Source organism: Electrophorus electricus, chromosome 3 (genome assembly GCF_041902795.1).
Source record: "Electrophorus electricus isolate QZ-2024a chromosome 3, ASM4190279v1, whole genome shotgun sequence".
Taxonomy (NCBI): Eukaryota; Metazoa; Chordata; class Actinopteri; order Gymnotiformes; family Gymnotidae; genus Electrophorus; species Electrophorus electricus.
The window spans coordinates 3,598,927-3,618,585 of record NC_137499.1 but is presented as its reverse complement, the minus strand read 5'-3'; the positions used below and the strand labels follow the sequence as shown (position 1 = coordinate 3,618,585).

The following is a 19,659-nucleotide window of genomic DNA, read 5'->3' as shown; positions in this document are numbered from 1 at the left end:
AGCCGGGCAATGAGTAATGCGCATGGCGGAATCGTCTACAGCCAGCGTACCGTTCGGTACGGTGTGGCGTTCGGAGGATCCTTGGCACTGTGCATATGCTGGTGCGGTGGAGGGCTTTTGTCAGGTCAACGCACCTCGTTACTGATGAGCCACTGGGTCTCCAGGAAAGAAAAGAGGATTTCGTTTGGTGGGAACGAGCCGACATGTTGCTAAACTCCGCTGCGTGTAGAGCAGATCTACGTTGTTTTCGGTGCCCGGTTGGCAGGTCTGTGGTGTCAGATGAGTTTTATTCTCTCGTACAGAAGAGACTCTGGAACCCTTGATTTCCTTTCCTGCCTTCTCAATTAAGTTCATTTTGGATTATTTATGAGGCATTACAATTTTCCCAGTCATTGTTGCCCATATAAAATGCTTAACTATAAGACATGTCTTAACTATAAGACATACCTTTTGAAATGGTTCTCAAAAAACACAGCAGTTGAACAGAAGGAAAGACACGAAAGTGTGTATGCTGCAAGCGTGTGTGCATGTGTGAGTGCGAAGCATCTTCCAGGGCTTTGGCAGGTTTCTCCGGTGGCCTTCCAATTCCGAGTAAGGCTCTGGTGTGCTCCCCACCAGCCGAACCGTTCCAGCCGGGAGCATCCGGGAGCGCGGCCCCATCCTTGGCGTGCTCCCCTGCAAGCCCTGCGGCCAGCCCTGGCGTTAGCCGTGATGTGCTAGCGGGGTTATTGTAAACGAAGGCCAGTGTTGTGCAGGTGAGCAGAGCTCGAGGGATCTGCCGTAGAGGGAAACTGCAGTTTTCATGGTCTTGGCGGATGAAAGTAGGAACTGATTGACACCACAGGCTACTCGAGCGTCATCTGATGGGATTTCTGTGACGAGCGTCATTGACGATGCAATGAAGCTTCGACTGGGGAAACTTTACACACGTCTTTGGAAAAACCTCCCCAGCGCTGTGGTGCATGGGCTATGCCGGCTTACTTAAGAAGCTGCTTCATTTTCTAAGGTATGTAGGGTGTTTTTAAATAGTAATTGGGTCATTCGCAATGGCACTGCCATTAAATTCAGGTAGCACTGGTGGTCCGTTAAGGAGGCAGGGTGACCTTATCCTCACTGGTCGGGTGGGATGGAGTTCCCAGAGGCCTCCGCGCTGGCCTCTGCTCTACCATCAGCCCAGCTCAAGCTCCAGAGCCGGCCGGTTCCGACACGCCATTCTGACGCAGAGCACCTCCTCCTCGCCTGCCTCCTCTCTGCATGCCAAGGACAGTAGTGGAGCCGCCACACTTATCGTCCCTTTAAAAACAGTCCCAAAAGCTGGCGACGAGTCGGTCAGTTGCGCAGGGCGTTGTGGTCCTCACGTGCTGCTGAGCGTGCACCGGCCAGGGTCACAAGCCTCTTTGTTGGCGCTGCTTTTCATAATTGTGCTAAAGCTAAATAACAGTTCGCATGACTTTCCACTGTGGGTCACGTGGCGCTGACTCACTCTGCCCGGCCGAGTCCGATCAATGGCGCTCTTCAACTTGCTGTAGCATTACAAAGTCTCTCTGTAAATCCTCTTTCTCTTTCCCTGGAATGCCTTATCTTCCATGCTGAGAGGCCGAGCCCAGTCAGAGCCCCAGACAGTGGGACTAGTAATGAGCCTCGCTCGGACTGTTAGGGTGTCTCTGGAACATTCCGTTCTTGCGCTAGTAATACTGCATTTCTTTACAACCCCCCTACGTTGGTAGAAGGTCCTACGTTTAGACAGACATTTCTCGACTTCTCTGAAGCATTAGAGGACACCTGCACTGGATACGCATAAATGATTTACAAGCCCTGTAACCCGGAGAATCAGGTCGTTTACACATGGCTGATTCCTTTTAGCTTGTTTCTGATATTGAATATTAAATATTTTGAAGGATTCGATGTTGCCTGGACAGTTCCAGGCCACCGACCCGGTTCTGGACTGGTATGACCTGGAGCGGTGTTGCAGTAATTAGCTCTTATCCAGCCCTTCATCACTGATGCTCTTCTCCTCTGCGCCTCAGTGTGCTTTCAAATGGGAGGGACCTGCAGACTCTTTATTTAGGCCAAGAGAGTGACTCCAGATGCTGTTTCAACACCCCCCCCCCCCACACACACACACACACACACGCCATCAAGCACCACCATGTGACCTCACAACCAAGCAATTGTCAGTCTTGTACACACATCCCTCACACTGAACAATTCCTTTTTAACAAGCCCTTATGCTAAGAGCCTTGCTCTGCACCATCAGTGTAATTGGCAGAGTCGTTTTGCTCAAATTGTTCACGATAGGGGTTCGATTGTAAGTGTTCTCTGGGTGATTGCGGTGTGCTCTGAGCTCATTCCTGCATGCCGTGGAAGTCTTAGTCCCTCTTAACCAGAGTGTGTGTGCGCGCTTTCGCTTGCTGCTTTACATCAGATTAAGAATAGCACAGTTAGCCAGTTCGCACACTGCTATTTAGGCCAGGTAACCATGTAAGCATATAGCACATTTTGAAACAGACAAGTCTGGTGCTGATACTGCTGGACTTGACACCCCAACCCACCCCCCTTACACACACCACGCAGCCCTCGGCCTGACCCCCCGTGTACGTCCCTGCCTAACTTTGGCATGCGACTGTTTGAGCCGCATTCTGATACTCGGCCTAGAAGGGGATCGGTGTCACGGCCGTGCTAAGAATAAAGCGCTCGTCTCTCTGGAATGTTGCCTGCGGCAGAGTAAATGACTTGTGCACTGTATACAACACTGACTTGAAAGACGGGCGGTAGCAGCTCCGCGATGGCTGCTTAGATTGGCTCCTCCCTCCGCGAAGCCTTCGTGGAGCTCTGTCCGCCGGTGCTTTCTGAAGGACTTCCTGTTTGGGCTGTGGTGTGAAGCTTTTGTGCGCGCTGTGATTTTTAGGCGTCTCCTGACGTGCAACTCAGTAAAAGCTCGTAGGGCTGTGTCACTCGGACATAGCGCTATGTAATAGATGCCTGGACATAATTGGTGCTGGTTATTTTTGCAGCTTTTTTTTGTTTGTTTGTTTGTTTGTTTTTAGCACTTAGGTTGAGTAGGTTGTGGCTAGGTAATAATTTGCTCTTTCTTTGTTATGGTAACTTGTTTATTTTCCCTTTTCTCTGTGGGTGGAGTATCGGTCCACGTGATCTGTATGACATAGCAAAATATTTGCGCCACGCCATGTTTGTTTTGGCACGGCCCTCTGCTCTTTCTTTCCGCAGCCAGGCTGTGCTGGCGAAATTGCAGTGGGCAAATGCCTTCGGAGATTCCCAGCCTGGCGGGGGAGGGTTTGGGAGGGAATCCCCGCATCATGGGCTAATCAGATTGGCCTCCTTTCTACGAGCTCCAGGTGGCACATGTCAGTGACATCCGTCGCCTGCACCCCCCACACTTAGTGGCAGCAGCAGGTGGTAGCTCGGCATAACTGGGAACACCTCTGGCAATCCCTTTTAGCCACCGCAATGAAAGCCCACCATATCACAAAAAAATAGTAACATTGACCAATCAGGATCCTGACTGGATGGGCGGCTCTGTGTTGTGTACTACGTGGCTGGTTACTGTATGATTTAATTCTTCTAACAAACCTATCAGTTTCACTGTAGTGTCCCATATCAAGTACCATTTGAGATTACCCAGCCAGCCAGTAGGCTATAATTCTTGTGACTAGCTCTCTTGATAACCATCTGTTCTTTGGCATTCTTTTACAAGCATTAAGAACTTCGCTTCAAAAAAGACCAGTTCAGTTGCTAAACGCTCAAATACCGTTGGTGAAAGGGGGGACCAGATGAAGCTGCGAGATCCTATGGAGCTGGCAGTGGAGTGGCTCCTGCCTGCCTCACAGGAATGTTGGCAGCGAGTGCAGTCGCGTAATGCTTGGTAAACAGTCAGGTTGGAGTAGGCGTGGGACCTGATCCAAGGTAAACCACGCTGTGTTTGCCCAGGCGAGGGAACAGCATGGAACTGCTGGTGGGCGAGAGAGATGGTGAGCACGGTGGAGGTGCCTGTCCTCCGTAAAGCAGTTAGTCCGATAGTCAAGACGTCCCTTAATGCTCTAATAAGGATGCATTATAGCTGATAAAGGTGAAGGGAAGACGTAAACCTTCTAACTTCACCACATGCAGCAGGCAAGTCAAAACAGAATTGTGGACTGATAAGGTACATTTAGATTTGACAGCAATGTCTAAATATTTTTCTCATAGGGGAAAATTCAAAAGATATGAAAGAATAAATGGATAAGTATAAAGGTAGAGGTGGCTCAGGAAAGTATGAAAAGTTCAGACATTTGAAGTTGTCATATGGGGGGGACTGACACTTAATCTTGGGCTTCTTAGGAGCTCACCTGTTTGTCACCAACTTCATGTGGAAGTTCCTCTTTTTTTTTCTTTTCTTTTTTTTTTTCTCTAGCTTTTGTGTTTTTCCTACACTTGAGTCTTGTGAGGCCTGACGGTACGGGAGCGAGGCTTGCATCCTTGGTGCTTCAGTCTCCTTTGACCCCCAACACTTCACCTGGTCCTCGCATCTGGTCTTTCTGTGATATGCTGACAGTCATCACTCATAACTATATACTATTGCTGAGGGCTAGATGGTAGAAAGTATATTCAGTCAAGGTGATGCTGTTCACTGTTATCTCTGGCATACTGGACAGTGAGCTTCAGTTAGCTAAGCTGCCCGGCTGTCCTGTTCTGGTGATTGTGACACCCACAAGTTCTTTGTAACTTTAAAGTGATTAACACTGTAGGTTAACCAAACATGCAAGCACCTGGAGTGTGTTTATTCAGTAGTGTTCTTCCTGTGGGTTACAGTGGGTTTCCAACTAAATCATCAACTCATCCAACAATATCATCATCTGTTTTCTCTTAATCATCCAATTGTTATGTCCAACAATCACAATATGCAGCCTTGTCTCCTCCAATCAGAGCACAGACTTTTTCTGTAAGGGGATTGTTCTCTGGGCTAACGCGTCACCAGGGGAAAGGGCCTTTTCTTTGTAAAGGAGATTGCATGAACAGAGCAGTGTCATGTTTAACACATTATGCCCTGTATCTTCCTCCTGGGGAATGAGATTTGGATGATTTTGGGGCATCCAGCCACCCTGTCGCGGGCGGAATTCACCCCGTTATATGTTGTATGAAAGGAAAATATGAAAGGAAAACAAGGTGAAGTAGTTTGCCTGCTCTTTTCATTTGGTTCCAGGAAAACGAGGCCTCTGAGCTGGAGTAATCTCTCTCCCATTCCCAGTCTTGCTCGGCGAAAGCAGGTATCTACTTCAGGTCTCGAGGGGTATCCAAGTCGGGGCTTTTTCCCTCCTGAAAGGCGTTTCCTCTAGGCCGAGGTCCGTCTTGCCGTGGTGGCCCCGCTCTGAATGAGTGAGGATGGTCACACGCCGTCACTCTGGGCACTGATGTCCTTTCAGCCACGTCCAACTGACGAACAGCTGAGCCATTGAGCAGTGCACCAGGAATGCACAGGCTCGAACACGCACACAAACGTGTGTGTGTGTGTGTGTGCGTGCGCGCGCGCATGTGCATAGTTCCCAATCTGACATGGCAGTGATGGATAAACAGAACTGCAGAAGAGGGAAATGGAGATTTAGATGTTGCAATCCCGACTGATGGCAAGAATAGAACCAAGCAACACGGAAAGCTCGAGAAATACCAAGGGCTGAGAGCAGAGCTGGAAAAGATGTGGAGGGCGAAGGCACCAGTGCTTCCTGCAGTAATCGGAGCACTAGGGGCTGTGACCCCCAAACTGAGAGAATGGCTCAAGCAGATTCCAGGAACAACATCTGAGATCTCCGTCCAAAAGAGTGCAGTCCTGGGAACAACCAAGTTGCTATGCAGGACCCTCAAGCTCCCAGGCCTCTTATAGAGGACCCAAACTTAAAAGAAAAATATCACCCAGAGAAGGGCAAGTGGGGAATTTCGTAGTAAAATTCCCATTCCCCACACTCATTCCTCTGGGCGGTCTTTTTCCTTCAAACTCATGTGGACTATATAGTGTGGGTGTGGATAGAGACTGTGGTGAGTGGCAGTTTCCACAAACCCTCCCCTCTGACTCTACATTCCACGGGGCCGTTGCTCACACCGCGGTTCGTCTCCTGTAGCTGGGGACATGCTGTCCTTCTGGCACTGTGACCTTGCTTACATGTAGCTAATGCATCTGAGACGATGTTTGCCCAAGTTTAGCCTTTTTCTTCCAGTGTTTTCTCTCTCAGATTTGTTTAAAGTTTCAGGAGCTAGATAAGTGCAGAGACTGCTGAAACGCCGGAGGAGATGGAGCTAGTGACTGAGGACTTTTATGGCTTCTTGTTTTGGCAACTGGCCAGGATTTGTGTGAAGCAGTTTTTCTTCTTTGGGAATGTTTATTGGGGTGGGAATAAAGAAATGCTGTACAATTAAAATTGACATCAGCTGGGGATGAGGCTTATTAACCTTTCGGCTGTATAGCACTGTTAGACGCATGTTGTCACAAAGCAGCTTCTACAGAAATGGTATGTAAAGAAACTCCATGTCCACGCCCCTAATAAGTTAGCTGTGCCAACAGTGGCCTGGAAAACCGAGGGAGTGAGAGACCTCGAGAGCACCTTCCCGTTCGGGCTTAGCGTTACCACACTAAGAAAAGGTGACCTTTGTCCACTGAGGCATAGGGAAGTTCAGTTTAGCATGTGCAACTATGGCAGTATTTGTGAAATTGTCTTCTATATGGAAATGGCAAACGGTAAAATGACATGTCTGTGTGTCCGCTCAGTCATCTGCTAACAGATCCTACCCCCTCACTCCGCCACCTTGTACTGCAACTGTGTCAGTGTGAAGGAACTGTTGCCAAACCTAGAGACAAAAGCCTCTCTGAGCCTCTGCACGGTCATGGGTTCAGTGGGTTTAGGCCTTCCCTGGAGCTGAGCCAAACTGCAAATCGGCGCTCCACTAATACCATGCCGAAGCTGGCATGTACGTGTATACACACACAAGGTTCTGCAGGGCATGATTGGACGTCCGTGTGAGAACCTGCAGAGGCCAGCCTCTGGCCTCACCTGTCCCGAGCCCCGGGCAGTCTCTGAACGTCACTCCCAACGCAGGGACCATGGACGAGGACGCTCAGGGACCCACCCATCATTCCTACCCAGTTCAGTCTTCATGTCTTAAGATTTAGCACTTTTACTGCTTGGTTGAGGTTTGCTGCGTTAAGAAACCATTATGGCAGCTGAAATGGGGGGGGAAGCAAACGATTCTTGTGGATCTGCCTTAAATAAGCAGTTATTTATGGTGCCTCTTAGAAACCTCTTCACGTGCCTTTTTATCTGAGCAGTAGTTTGAAAGACATTCGGTCCCATCAGATGGAACTGCTGCGTGGGACAATGTGCTTTTGTCCCTTGTGACTTGGTCAGGCGGGCGGGTGTGTGTGTGTGTGTGTGTGTGAGCATGGAGGGTCCCATCAGAGGAGAGGCCGGCAGCCTTGATTCATCTGAAAGGGTCCCTTTCTTCTCTGCTCCGTGTGCGTGGGCTCACCACCAGCGCATCACTCCTCAGCTATGTTCTCCTCCCCCACTTCCTGCTGCCGCTTGGCACTCGGTCCGGCCCGCCATCATCTCGTCTCCCTGCCTCAGCGTGGACGTCCCACGCCGCACGCCTTCACCCAGGGACATAATAGAGCAGCTTCCCTGGCTCAGTGGCCCCGTCCAGCCTGCCGCACACACACCGTAGTCATGCTGGGAGTTTGAGCGGGGGGGAAAATGCTGCTTATATGGCAGACGGTGGGCTGGCTATGCTGTCAGTGTTTTGACTTTATCCAGCTGACATGATGTGCCGTGTGAGTGGAGGACACATTCCACTACAGTGTGATCCAGTACTGATGTGTCAAACCCAGGTAGGCAGGCTTACAGAGCCATCGTCTGCAGTAGTGAGAAATTTAGATATCATAAGTCCTAGAGGGGCTTGCTGGTGTTGTGCTGTAGTTTGGCAGCTGCGGACAGGCTTTGGTCTCTCGGAGAGCCTGTGAGTTGAGTGGCCGTTTCCGTGGGTCTTCATTTGTGCTGAGTTATTCCACTGTGTACAGTTCATCGGTGCTGCAGGCCTAGAGAAGTTCGTGCTGTAACGGCAATGCAAAGCGAACACCAGTGAGAGCAGCCCAGTGAAACGGCGCAGCCTCATCGCAGGAGTTTCATGTGGTTTGATTGGTTCCTCGTAAGATTCGCTTGCTACCTTGATCTCCACACTAATACTAAGGCATTTAGATATGGACAACAGACCTCATTAAATCCTAGTGATAATAAACTCTGATTTCGTGGAGATTTCCAGGGAGTATTAAGAGCCCGACATTGGCCCAAACTGGGACCTGTTCATGACTGGAACACACCCAGGAGATCAGCTGTGATATGAATGCTATGAAAAGTTCATTAGCTTATTACTACAGCTGTGCAGTGCCATGAAACCAATTTTTAGGTCATTACTGCAACCAATAAAAAGCCAAAACTTTCATCCCCCCCCCTCCCCTTTTTTTTTTTTTTTTTTTTTTTTAAGTGATCGTAATGACGAAACACTTTGTAATCTTTGCATTCAGGGGAGAAATGTGAAAATGATGGGAAAAAAAACGGGTGCGTTAACACCAGGCCCAAGGACGCGAATCCACTCAAAATGGCCGCCTCCCAGAGATGCCCAATCGGAGTGGCTGTCTTCCTGCCGGCATGCAGCGTGGGCCAGGAAAACGGCTCCAGCTCGTCTCTTGCGGCACGCTCGGCTGCACGGATTGGCCTCCAATCCGTGAAGCCCTCTCCCGGGAAAAGGAGCTGCCCCTAAGCTTTCTCCCATTGTGTGCTGTGGAATGCTCCATCCGAGAGCCATCGTCCTTCAGCGTTCCCGTTCACGCTGCGATTCTTCGGCCTGTCGCGTTGCATTGTGCTGGATATCCATGCTTTTTAGCACCAGGTAGGAAGGAAGTCTCTCGTCGGAGAGAATTCACAGGACCGATGGCTTCCGTCGGCCCGGACACTAAATGTTCCTATGTAACGAGTCGAAAGTTTGAGTTTCTGTATCGCATGCAATCTGAAATCTGAAACTTTGTATTTTGCAGACGGCATTCACTGTGTCTACAGAACAGCAAGAAAAATAGAATTGGTTCCATCCACAGTGCAAGTAAGCCACCATGATAGCTTGACCTGTGACTGGAGAGCTTTCTGAATCAGATAAGCCACCGGAGCTTACGACGCCGGTCGTCTGCTCTATTCTGCGATACGATCAGGAAGAGCTTTTTGCTCGGTTATGGACTGGCCTCAGATCAGTCGGCAGGTTTGACAGGGGTCCTGTCTTCCTGGCAGGACCTCAGAAAGGAAGCCTGTGTTCGTTCTTACTTTCTGCCTGCTGGCCGGCGGCTGCGTGGACAGCGTATGCGACCGCGCGCCCCCCCGCTCCTGGCCGCCCGCGGCAGGGCTGCAGCTTCACCCAAAACCCCCACCCTGCTGGGACACGTGACTGCTTCATGGGAGTGTCGCAGCAGAGACGGCTAATGGCGATTCAAGTGCAGTTCTGCTCCTTTACCTTTGCAGGTCGGCCCGGCAAGAAAGGAATGAGACTCCCCCTTTCCCACTACAGTTATAAGTCAAGCTGGCTCAGAAGAGCAAAGGGGAAGCCTAACAGTAATTAATTTTGGTCAAAACCTGACCAGAACCTGCAGTATAACTTGTGCTGCTCGTAACAGTCGCAATGTCTGAGATGTCATGCACATCCACCGTGCGGTGCTACGGCTCTGTTGAACGCGTTTCACACCTGTTCCTCCTGCGGTGTGGATGTGTGTAGAATGGGGTTCAGTGTTCCTTAGAAAGATGTTTTGTGTCGGGGAGTTGCTTGGCTATGTCCACTCGTTACGGGCCAGACACGACAAACACGCGTGCTTGTTAAAAAACAAAAAAAGCAGGAGAGAGGGTGAGGGTGTGGGTGTGCGCGCACCATGGCTGTTGAAGTTTTCTCCAGCAAAGCAGCAGCTGGCCTGACAGGGTCGTGCATCCTCGGAGCAGGAGAGGAGGCCCAGGCCTCCGCTCTGGTGCTTCTAGCTCAGCCAGGATACAAGACAGACGTCACGTACGTGTGTGTGTGTGTGTGTGTGTGTGTGCGTTGCTGCAGGAAAAAGGGCAAAAGGAAAGCGATACAAACGGATGAGTACACATGGTAATGGGCATGAGGCCATCAGAGGGAAAGAATGAATGAATGAAAAAAGGGACAGGAAGGATGTGTCAAGCCGGGTTGGGCTTAAGAGCTGACTCACGAGCTCACGGCCCAGAAGTGCCCAACAAGCTGCCACAACTACATAACCAGGGCAGTTACGGGATTGCATCACCTACTTCAGGGGAAAGGGTACTTCCTGTCGCTGGCAGCTTCACCAGAGCTCTACCCCTCTGCTCGCCGTTGCTCCTGCAGCACGCGAAACACGGTGCACTGTTTCAGCTGGCTTCACAAACTTACTATGCTATCACTGCTATTCACATGCAGAAGATGTTTATGAGGAGTTGACTGTTTTTCGTGGTAGGGGCAGTGTGCTTTGTCTTGTGGGGTATTTGAGTGTTTGCTACACAGAAACACTACCTTTCTTTAGTCTGAATTCTGCACTTATTTGAGCCAAAGCTTTCAAAATGGCTTTTTCCATTTGCTGTTCTGCTTGTATCAGAGGGAGGCTCTGCCGTATGCACGCAGCCGGGTATGACGGTGAGTCTTTTAGGGTCTATTACCGAGAAGCGAACACAAAACGAAACATGCATCTGACACCTTGCTTGTCTAGTCAGTTTGCAAAGCCTGTAATTTAGCTTCTCGGAACTCCCGACTTTCATTTGAAATCCTTGCCCAATTCCTCAAAGGTCCCATGCTCAGACATGACGCACTAAGAAACCGGAGTCTGTTCCTGCAGTGCGGCAAAGCCGTCTACGCCTCCTCTATCGCTCTCTAACGTTCCCTCTGTTTTCAGCATCTCTGAAACAGACAGCTGCTTTGGTCTGTGCTGCCATAGGTAACGGCTCCGAGACTTGGCTGTGAAGCAAAAATCGTGACTCGTTATCCACTGAATGAAGCTTTGTCCGTTTGGGTGTCCACATGGAAATGCCCTTGCAGTTCAAGTGGTTTCGGCGGAGGGCGGGACTGCTTGCGCACAGCTCTGTTCCGTGGCTGGGCGTGGCTGGCACCGGAGCTGTTGCTGGGCCGATCCTGCACCGGTCCGGTCAGCCAGCGAGAGAAACACAGACAAAACGCAGCCCACCATGCACATTTTGACGAACGAGCGGAAAAGAGACCATGAGCTATGTGGTTGCATATGTAGAACGCTAATCACAGTGAAACAAACCATCACCTTTTGCGCTCCCCCCTGCTGGAATCCAGAAAACGGTGTCAGAAATGGGGGGGGGGGGGGGGAATGGGGTTCTATCTCTGCTGTAGCTTTCTAGGTTGTCGGATTCATGAGTGCAGGTCCAGGAGCAGCCCGGCGAGATGATCCAGGCGGTGGTTTGTGGCCAGGATCCTGCCTAGCCTCTGGGCCTTCGTCCTCTTCCAGGGAACCCCGGTGCCCTCCCCCGACATTCTACTTTTCCACTGGTCCCGGGCTGCTTTCCAGCTGTTCGGGTCCAGAAGGACTTTTGCTGATTTAGAATACCTGGCATAATCTCCTGTTGATACTAAGCCAGGGTTTAGGCCCCAGCGCCTCTGAAACTTCGCCTGCTTTGTACTTGGTAGATGTGTTTTGTCACAGGTCCAAGAAAAACCTTCCATAAGATGGGAGGAAGTTTCCAGGCGTGCTGACTGGCCAGTAGCGTGCACTACCCATGCTGCATGCTGCTCTTCTCCTCACCTGCCGTAGCGGCCCTCTGGAGCCTGGTAGATGCCGTCTGCAGACGCCAGGGCCTTTTTCCATGGCTTTTGCTTGGTTTTGGCCTTCTGGGATACAGGAGTAAGCATTCCTCACTTGTGGGCGCTGCGCTTGATGGCCCTCCACGTGCCGCGGCTCCGGGTCCGCCCTGTTCAGTGCTGGCGCTGCTGATTTGAATGAGGATGTCCTGGCGTGGCAGCGCAGGTGGAGATGAATATGTTGTCAACACACTGGTTCTTCTCCCACCCTCAGTTCTCTGGCCAGGAGATAGAACTATTAAAGTTCATTAGGTTACATGGCACATGCTCACTGCAAAGTGTGTGTGAGAGAGAGAGAGAGAGAGAGAGAGATCGAGAGAAAGCTGTAATATTTTATCATGTAAAATCCCCTGTGAGTGATTGCCAGTCCTTCAACTGCTCTTCTCACCACAGAAAATCTCTCTGGTTCTCTTCCAAAAATGTTTGCTAAACATTCCCTTGTGTTCGGCGCAGGGAGAAGTCAAACGTTATCTTTCTGCTTTAATCATTTTAGTTTGCTCCATGTGCCTGCCAGCACGCCTGCCCCAACCCGTCCTGCTGTGGTCTGTTCCTGCGTGATTTTTTTTTTTTTTTTTCCCCTTTCCCGCCCTTGTTCTCTCCTTCTGGACCAGGATGAACCTTTCACGACGCATCAAATCCGCCGCAACTCCCGCTCCGGCACAAATCCGGCTTAAAGCTTCAGATGCACGGCCTGCCGAGACTTCAGCTGGCTCCTGGTGGACGGCTGTGTGGCAGAAGCCTGAAGCCTGTACCTAGCCACTAATGGAACCTGCCCCAGACTCCAACAGGCCTTTGGTGGACGAGCTCAGCCAGGCCCGTCCCACTGGAGGTGCCGTTGCCTGAGCTTCTGTGTTAACATGTCCGGGAGGGAACTGTGTAGCATCCCTGTGAGTTTTTCTGGATACTCCAATTCACCACAAAGAGGGAATTATATATTTTATGTCAGGCTAAATCCAGTGGCCATCTGTAACTATCTCTGCGCTTGACGTAACCTTTGTCTGGAAGCCACCGCTGGAGGGGATTAGTCAGTGATGCCTCACTGATGCGTCATGGTGGGGAGGAGGAGAGGCACACGGTCGCTGGCTGTGCCCACAGTGCCTGATGCACAGCAGCTGTGGCGGGGCCGAGCGGCCTGGCTTTTCCTGCCTTGCCCAAAACCCACTGTGGAAGCGCAAACGGGGAGGTGCGGCTGGCGGCGAAGAGGTCCGCTGGGCCATGCGATCGATCCATGGCTGGGGCGTCTGGGGGCAGGCGGCCCTCCCCCAAGTGCGCAGATGGGGAGGCTCGCTGAGGTGTTGGCTAGCTGCCGTGGAGCTGCTGCAGGTTTATGCAGGGTCTTGCGTGAGCTGCTCCCACGTGTGCTCTGTCCATCTGAAAGTATTCCATTTATATTCAGTCACTGTCTGCTGTTTCTCGTTTAACCTGCAGGCCCGTTTCCGAGAATGCCTAGAAGTGTAAACTAAAGCGACTGCGAATGCTCAAAGCATGAACATAGTCAGCATTAAAACCCTTAAACTCCTGCACAGTACGGACAGCAGTGTCAGTCGTCCCCCCCCCTTCTGCTGGACGGTCACCAGATCTAGGGCAGTACTGGGAGGGAGTCCGGCAGGACATGGTCTCAGGTGCGCGCTTCGAATTTCTCGCCGGCAAGATCCAGCAGCAGTTATTGAGCGGCCTGCGCGTAATGCAGAGATGTGCGTCCTTTCACTGCAGTGAGCAGAGCCCTGTCGTGTGCAGCAGTCGGCTTCAGAAAAGAACAGCAGCGCCGCCTGGGATGGATGCCGTTAGCTGTTCCCATGATATAGGGAATACCATCCTCATACGGAGTACCACTTGCCCTTTTGCTTTAGCCTGTCCGTGCATCCATTTGCTCTCGTTGTATGGGACTATGATTGTAAACGAAAGGCCCCGCACCTGCGCCTCGGCCCCTGCTTCCCCTCCCCTGTGCCGTTATAATGGTGTCCTCCTCTCCTCTCTTCCTCCCAGGCCTTTGGCAACGCGAAGACGGCCCACAACAACAACTCGAGCCGCTTCGGCAAGTTCATCCAGGTCAACTACCAGGAGAGCGGCACCGTCCGAGGGTGAGCGAGCGTCGCCGTCCCGCACTGCGCTCACGGCTTCTGAGCATGCGAGAACGGGTGTGGGGCTCTGACCGATTTTTCTCCCTTCTCCTCCGCAGCGCGTACGTGGAGAAGTACCTGCTGGAGAAGTCCCGACTCGTCTATCAGGAGCACAACGAAAGGCAGGAGTGCTTTCTACAGGCCCCCTTGTGGCTGTCCCTAAATATGCCTGACTGTTTTATCTCCCTTTATTAACCATAAGTCAGTAGTGAACTGCCAAAAGGAGCAATTTATTAGTTTGTATTAACCAAACACTGTACTTGACTTATATATATTTATATAAAAAAATCTAGAGGTCGTGTGTGGGAACGATAGTGCTGTCTAAGCAGCCTTTGCCAGACATACCACAGCCTCCCAGTCGCACACACAACTGCCACTCGATGCAGTCAGAGAAAAGGCCAGCCTTGGCTTTAGCGAGCCAGGACACTGGGAAGTGGTGAAGGAATTTGCGAGACCAGACCATGATTTTCCAGTGTGAGGTTTCAGTTTCATGACAACAAGGGTCTTTGGTTCACGTCCCATCTGAGCCGCCGCTGGTAGGTGCCTCCCAGGCCAGAAAGCGTTCAGCACTGGTCTTCAGCCTAGTGTGAGCGACAGCACTCGGCGTGTCCCCTCCCCCTCATCTTCATCAAACTTCGAAAGCTTTTAGATATAGAATTTAAAAAGAAAAGGAAAGGCTGCGCCTGGCAGGGCTGCCTGTTGCAAATCTGTTTTTGCTGTCGTCTTTTCTCTTGCGTGTGCTTGTGTGTACACTTTTGGGTGTTGGCGTGACCCGTTATTGAGATGAACTGTGGACCGCAGACTCCAGACTGTTGTGTTTAGGGCCCCCTCAGTTGTGACCCCTCTATGCACTCTGACCTCCAGCAACACATCTTGCATGCTGCACTCCTGGGAGACATTAATGAACCCGCAACACTACATCAGTGGAAAATGCGCGCGTGTGTCCCTAACTCCAGCTGGTCTTCCCCTGCAGGAACTATCACGTCTTCTACTACCTGCTGGCAGGCGCGAGTGAAGAGGAGAAGGTGGCTTTCCATCTCCTTAAGCCAGAAGAGTACCATTACCTCAGTCAGGTAGGGCTCGCAGCTCACAGGCCAGCTCTGGTTACCTGCCCCTGCAGGCAGGGAGGAGCGCGCGTCTGAACCAAAAACACCCCCCAAAACCCCACCCTCTTCCCTACTGTGTCCTCAGTGCTGTGTCCGAGCAGCGAAGGACGGTCGATGCAGCTCCGTATGAGATGCTGCTCCTAGGGCCCCTTTCGTGTGTGTGTGTGTGTGTGTGTGTGTGTGTGTGTGTGTGTGTGTGTGTGTGTGTGTGTGTGTGTGTGTGTGTGTGTGCGCCCCCCGAGGCCCAGGCACACTTTCTCTCTCGCTGGCCGACAGGAAGGGGATGAGTGTTGTACAGAGGAAGTGCATTCCCTTCTACATTCCTTTCCGCTAGATCCCATAGCATGGCATGCAGGGCCACATGAAAGCTCCAGCATAACGGCAGAGCAGCGCCGCCTTCCTAAACTCCTATCGCTCCCCAGAACACACCCACAAACATGCATGCTTTTCTATCCCTGCTTCACCTCCCTTTTCTGTGGGAGCTTCTCAAACGCACACGCATGCCATGTGCTGTAACCTGTTTACTCGTACATGTGATGTTTTTTTTTTTTTAGTTACTTATGTATTTTATATGTTCATTTTTAATTGGCTGTAAGCGCATCAGCTTGTGCACACTGCAGATTGTGAGCACGTGCATGTGGGAGTGTAGGCGTGGGTCTCCTTTGTTCATTGCCTCCTTATTTCACCGGCCATCTGGTTTCAGCAGTGTGAACACAGACTTCAGCTCACACTCACCACGCGTGTTCACACCCCATCTCTGCTGCCGTCGCTTCTTCGGCCAGTGAGAGCCACCTTTCGCCCGTCGAGTGTTTCGCAGTAGTGTTTTTGCTCTCGAAGGTTTTTCATGGGGAAAATGATCATAAAGGATATTTACACCTCTGTGGAAACGTGCCAGCAGGTGTAGAGGCATCGAAGTGTTTGGAGGTGAATACAAGCCATTTTCTCGCTAGTTGTCAGTCATGCTCCAGCTAACCCCCTGTATTCCAAGGCCCTGCCGAAAGGAGCAGAGTTATACCCAAAGTTCCATACACACGCATGCGCGCGCACACACACACACACACTCCACCATACTTGAGTGTCTGTTAGTTTTTTTTAAGTTCGTGTCCTTTTTAAATACAAAGATAAGGCTTTAAACAACAGGATAATCATGGCATCAAGTTAGTGAATAGGTCAGTTTCGCTTTACTCATTCTAATCTTACAAATCTTACTTGAGTCCTGTGTGTGTGTGTGTGAGCGTGTGTGAGCGTGTGTGAGCATGTTTTGGAGTGAGTTATAGTGTAGTGTGCATGCGTCTATGTTAAATGTTAACCTGCCCGCACAGAGCTAACAGCATGCCTTATGTGTTCATTGTACGGCAGGAGGAATGTTGCCTAACCCCTCTACCTTACTTCCAGATGACAAAGAAACCTCAGAGACTTCACTGGGAAAATTACTATGAGAGTGATCCGGTCAGTATGTAAACAGTACGTGGTGTGTGTGTGTGTGTGTGTGGGGGGGGGGGGGGGGGGAAGATATGTGTTTGGGTAGGGGGCACGTGTGTGTGAGTTTGTACTACTGATATGGTGTATGGGCTATTGGCTTCCTTGTGACCCCTTTTTTGTAGTGCACGCAGCAGGGGAGTGATTTGTGTGTGTGTGTGTGTGTGTGTGTGTGTGTGTGTGTGATCTGTATGTCTGCCCGGCAGATGACTGTCCGTCCACAGGGCCGTCTTGGGCTGTTTGTGTTTTGGTCACTGTGCTCCTTTGTGTATTAAACTGAACCTAGAGCTCGCAGCTCACTAAGCTGACCCTGTTCCCCACGTCCCACCCCCTCTCATGTGGGCATGACCCCTGTCTAGCAGCAAACACTCAAGATTGAACGAGAGGCCGATAAGCCAGAGAACAAACACACTCTTATTTGCGTCGGGAGAGCTGTACGCTTGTTGATCCAGTCAGACAGTGGCCCGTTTCCGCACGCCACACCGAGATCCTCGTGCGGTGCCCCCGGGACTCATGTCGATGCCCAAAAAGGGCACCGGGCAGTTTGCCCGTCTGGGGTGGGCTTTCATGCTCCTCTTGTGCAGTCTGTGCCACATGTGCAGTAATTTCACACGCACGAATGTAGCGTGTAGCATATCGGTGTGGTTGCACTCATGAATATTTGAGATGATGATGATGAAGAGGTGAGTGTTCCCTCCCCCCACCCCTTCACTTTTAATTTTCAGTTGAACGTGGGCGAGCGCGCAACGTTACTGCATGAAGCGCCATAAGGCACGGGCGGAACTGCAGTAGCCTCAACAGCGCGTGGGTCTACAGGCCTCAACTGTTCCGCAGTAGCTGTGCTCTTTCTATAAAGCCCAGCACCTTTGCGCGTCGTCCACCCCGTTTTGCTTGGGAAGGATTTCGGCGTTTAACGTGAGAAATGGCCCTTTGTACATTTTCTCCACTGAAACATGGGAGGACCGACGCAAACTTGCTTGGCGTGTGCACGCTGGCTGTGGAGATGGCGGTTTCTGCGCCATTTGCCTTTCCATTGCTCTGGAATGCTAGAATTATGGCATCTGCCAACATTCCCGCACCTGCCTCGCTCGCGCCCAACACCCCCACTCTTCTCCAAGAAGCCCTGCATCCAAAAGAGATGCTAGCGCAGACTGCAGGGCCGTTGCGTCTTCGGCTGTGCGCGTGGTATCTTTAATACATCCGACCTGAACACGTCAGAGGGGTTGCGCTTACTTTTGTTCAATTGCTCGGATGAGACGAAGCTGCCACCTTTGACTTTGATGCAGATGAGGGCGTCGAACTCATGGCATTGAGCCACTAGTCGTGTTGGTGCTGTCTGATGGCTCTTGTACAGACGACGCCCTGCCCTGCTGCAGGTTCAGTAAGCATCTCGCCTTCCTGATGAGGTGGTTTCATCTCCCGTTGTCGTTTTCATGCGTGTAAAAAGCCCCGCGGGCCTCTTCCCTGCTGTGTGGACAGAACTCTCACCGGGGCCCTTGTTTTGCGACCAGGGGACCGTGACTGCTCCGTGTCCCTCTGCTCTGGCCCTAAGAACCATGTGGCCTCTGCATTCCCGCACGTGTCCGTCCCGTTACGCGGCGTCGGCGTCGAGTTAACGCGCGCGCTGGCCAGACGAGAGTCGCTCCACGGCTGGAGCGCGCTGGGAGAAGCGTTTAACTGCCAGTGACTCTGTGCTCTTCACTGTTGATCCCAGCAGGATGGCTTCACAGTGGAGGGGGAGGATCTGAAGCACGACTTTGAACGGCTGCAGCTGGCCATGGAGATGGTGGGGTTCCTGCCTGCCACGCGCAAACAGTGAGTCCATTCACAACCTGCTCCACAAAGGTCTGCAAACACAGCCCTCGTGAACACACTCACTCGTTCATGTGCCGATTAGTTTTAGGAACGAGCACAAGGTAAATGTCATTTTTGCGTGTGTGTGCGCGTTTTTAACCTGTATGGTTTTTCCTCTCCTCTTTGCAGGATCTTTTCTCTGTTGTCAGCCATCCTTCATCTAGGGAACATCCGTTATAAGAAGAAGACGTACCGCGATGATTCCATCGACATCTGCAATCCTGATGTCCTGCCCGTCGTTTCCGAGCTGCTGGAGGTAAAGAGTCTGACACGTTTCCCCTTCTATTCCGGCTCTAGACACGCTCCAAAATTTTCCCGATGTATCGTCTTTCTGGCAGCGCACACACAAATAAACACACAGTGTGTTCCAGGGCCTCTGTCAGGTGTTGCTGTTAGCAACCTTCCCCAGGATGGAGGCGCACTGCTCCCCTTCTCTCCCGCTCACCCGCTTTGTCCGGGCCCAAACCCCTGAGCTTACAGCCTGGTACATCTTTGCCTAAGGCACTTCTCCTTAGTCTGGAGAAGGCTTGCGCGCCCCCCCCGTTCTCCGCAGAGGAGATTTCCAGGTGTAAATCTATCCGCCGAAGGGGACGTGACGTTAAAATGTGTTTGTCCGTGCCAACGCTGCCAGGCTGGCAGGTTCCGCTCCGTAGACGGGCGTCGGAGTCCTCGGAGCTGTCAGACGTCTGATGGCTAAACCGCTGTTGGAGAAAGTTTCAGGCTTCCAGGGTGTGGAGAATGAAAGCAGAAGACGAGAAGTGTGACATCAGGAAGTTTGTTCTGTTTCATTTAATCCTTTTCCCCCTATAAAATACAGTCCATGCAATAAAGTAGAGACTGTTGAGCTCGAAATATGCAGATGGTGGAATTTCGTTTCATGTGCACGTTGCGGCATATAACAAGGTAGTTTGACTTTATTCCCCACACATGGCTTGATTTACCCCATTTAGAGTTGTGCTGTACATTTATGAACGTAAGCTGGAATCTCCCCTGATGCAGGGAACACCTGGGAGCGTATCCATGAGGAAGAACGGGATCGGGCCTAAAATCTTATCAGCCCAGGTCTTCCTGCTGTGACAGCATGGCTAAGGATGTCGGGGGGGCTTGGGGTGGGCAGAGGATATTGGAGTGGAGGGCATCTGTCCACCTCTGGCTCTCACCATCATGCACTACACATTTATTTTCCCTCCATGCTGCCTAGAATGAGTCTTTTGGCG

At 51.3% G+C, this 19,659-nt stretch overlaps 1 protein-coding gene across 15 annotated transcripts in view; it reads left to right on the top strand.

Annotated features, from left to right (window-relative positions):
- The window catches only part of myo9aa (myosin IXAa), a 63,400-nt gene that overhangs the window by 14,759 nt on the left and 28,982 nt on the right, over positions 1 to 19,659 (top strand). For 8 of the 15 annotated variants that reach the window (XM_081709841.1, XM_081709840.1, XM_081709838.1 and 5 more), the window contains 6 exons: positions 13,870 to 13,964; positions 14,063 to 14,125; positions 14,977 to 15,076; positions 16,469 to 16,558; positions 18,303 to 18,403; positions 18,572 to 18,698. In XM_081709841.1, the coding sequence (XP_081565967.1) occupies positions 13,870 to 13,964; positions 14,063 to 14,125; positions 14,977 to 15,076; positions 16,469 to 16,558; positions 18,303 to 18,403; positions 18,572 to 18,698 (576 nt within the window). The remainder of the gene's footprint in view (positions 1 to 13,869; positions 13,965 to 14,062; positions 14,126 to 14,976; positions 15,077 to 16,468; positions 16,559 to 18,302; positions 18,404 to 18,571; positions 18,699 to 19,659) is intronic. The other 7 variants (XM_035532153.2, XM_035532146.2, XM_081709843.1 and 4 more) reach the window with 5 other exon arrangements.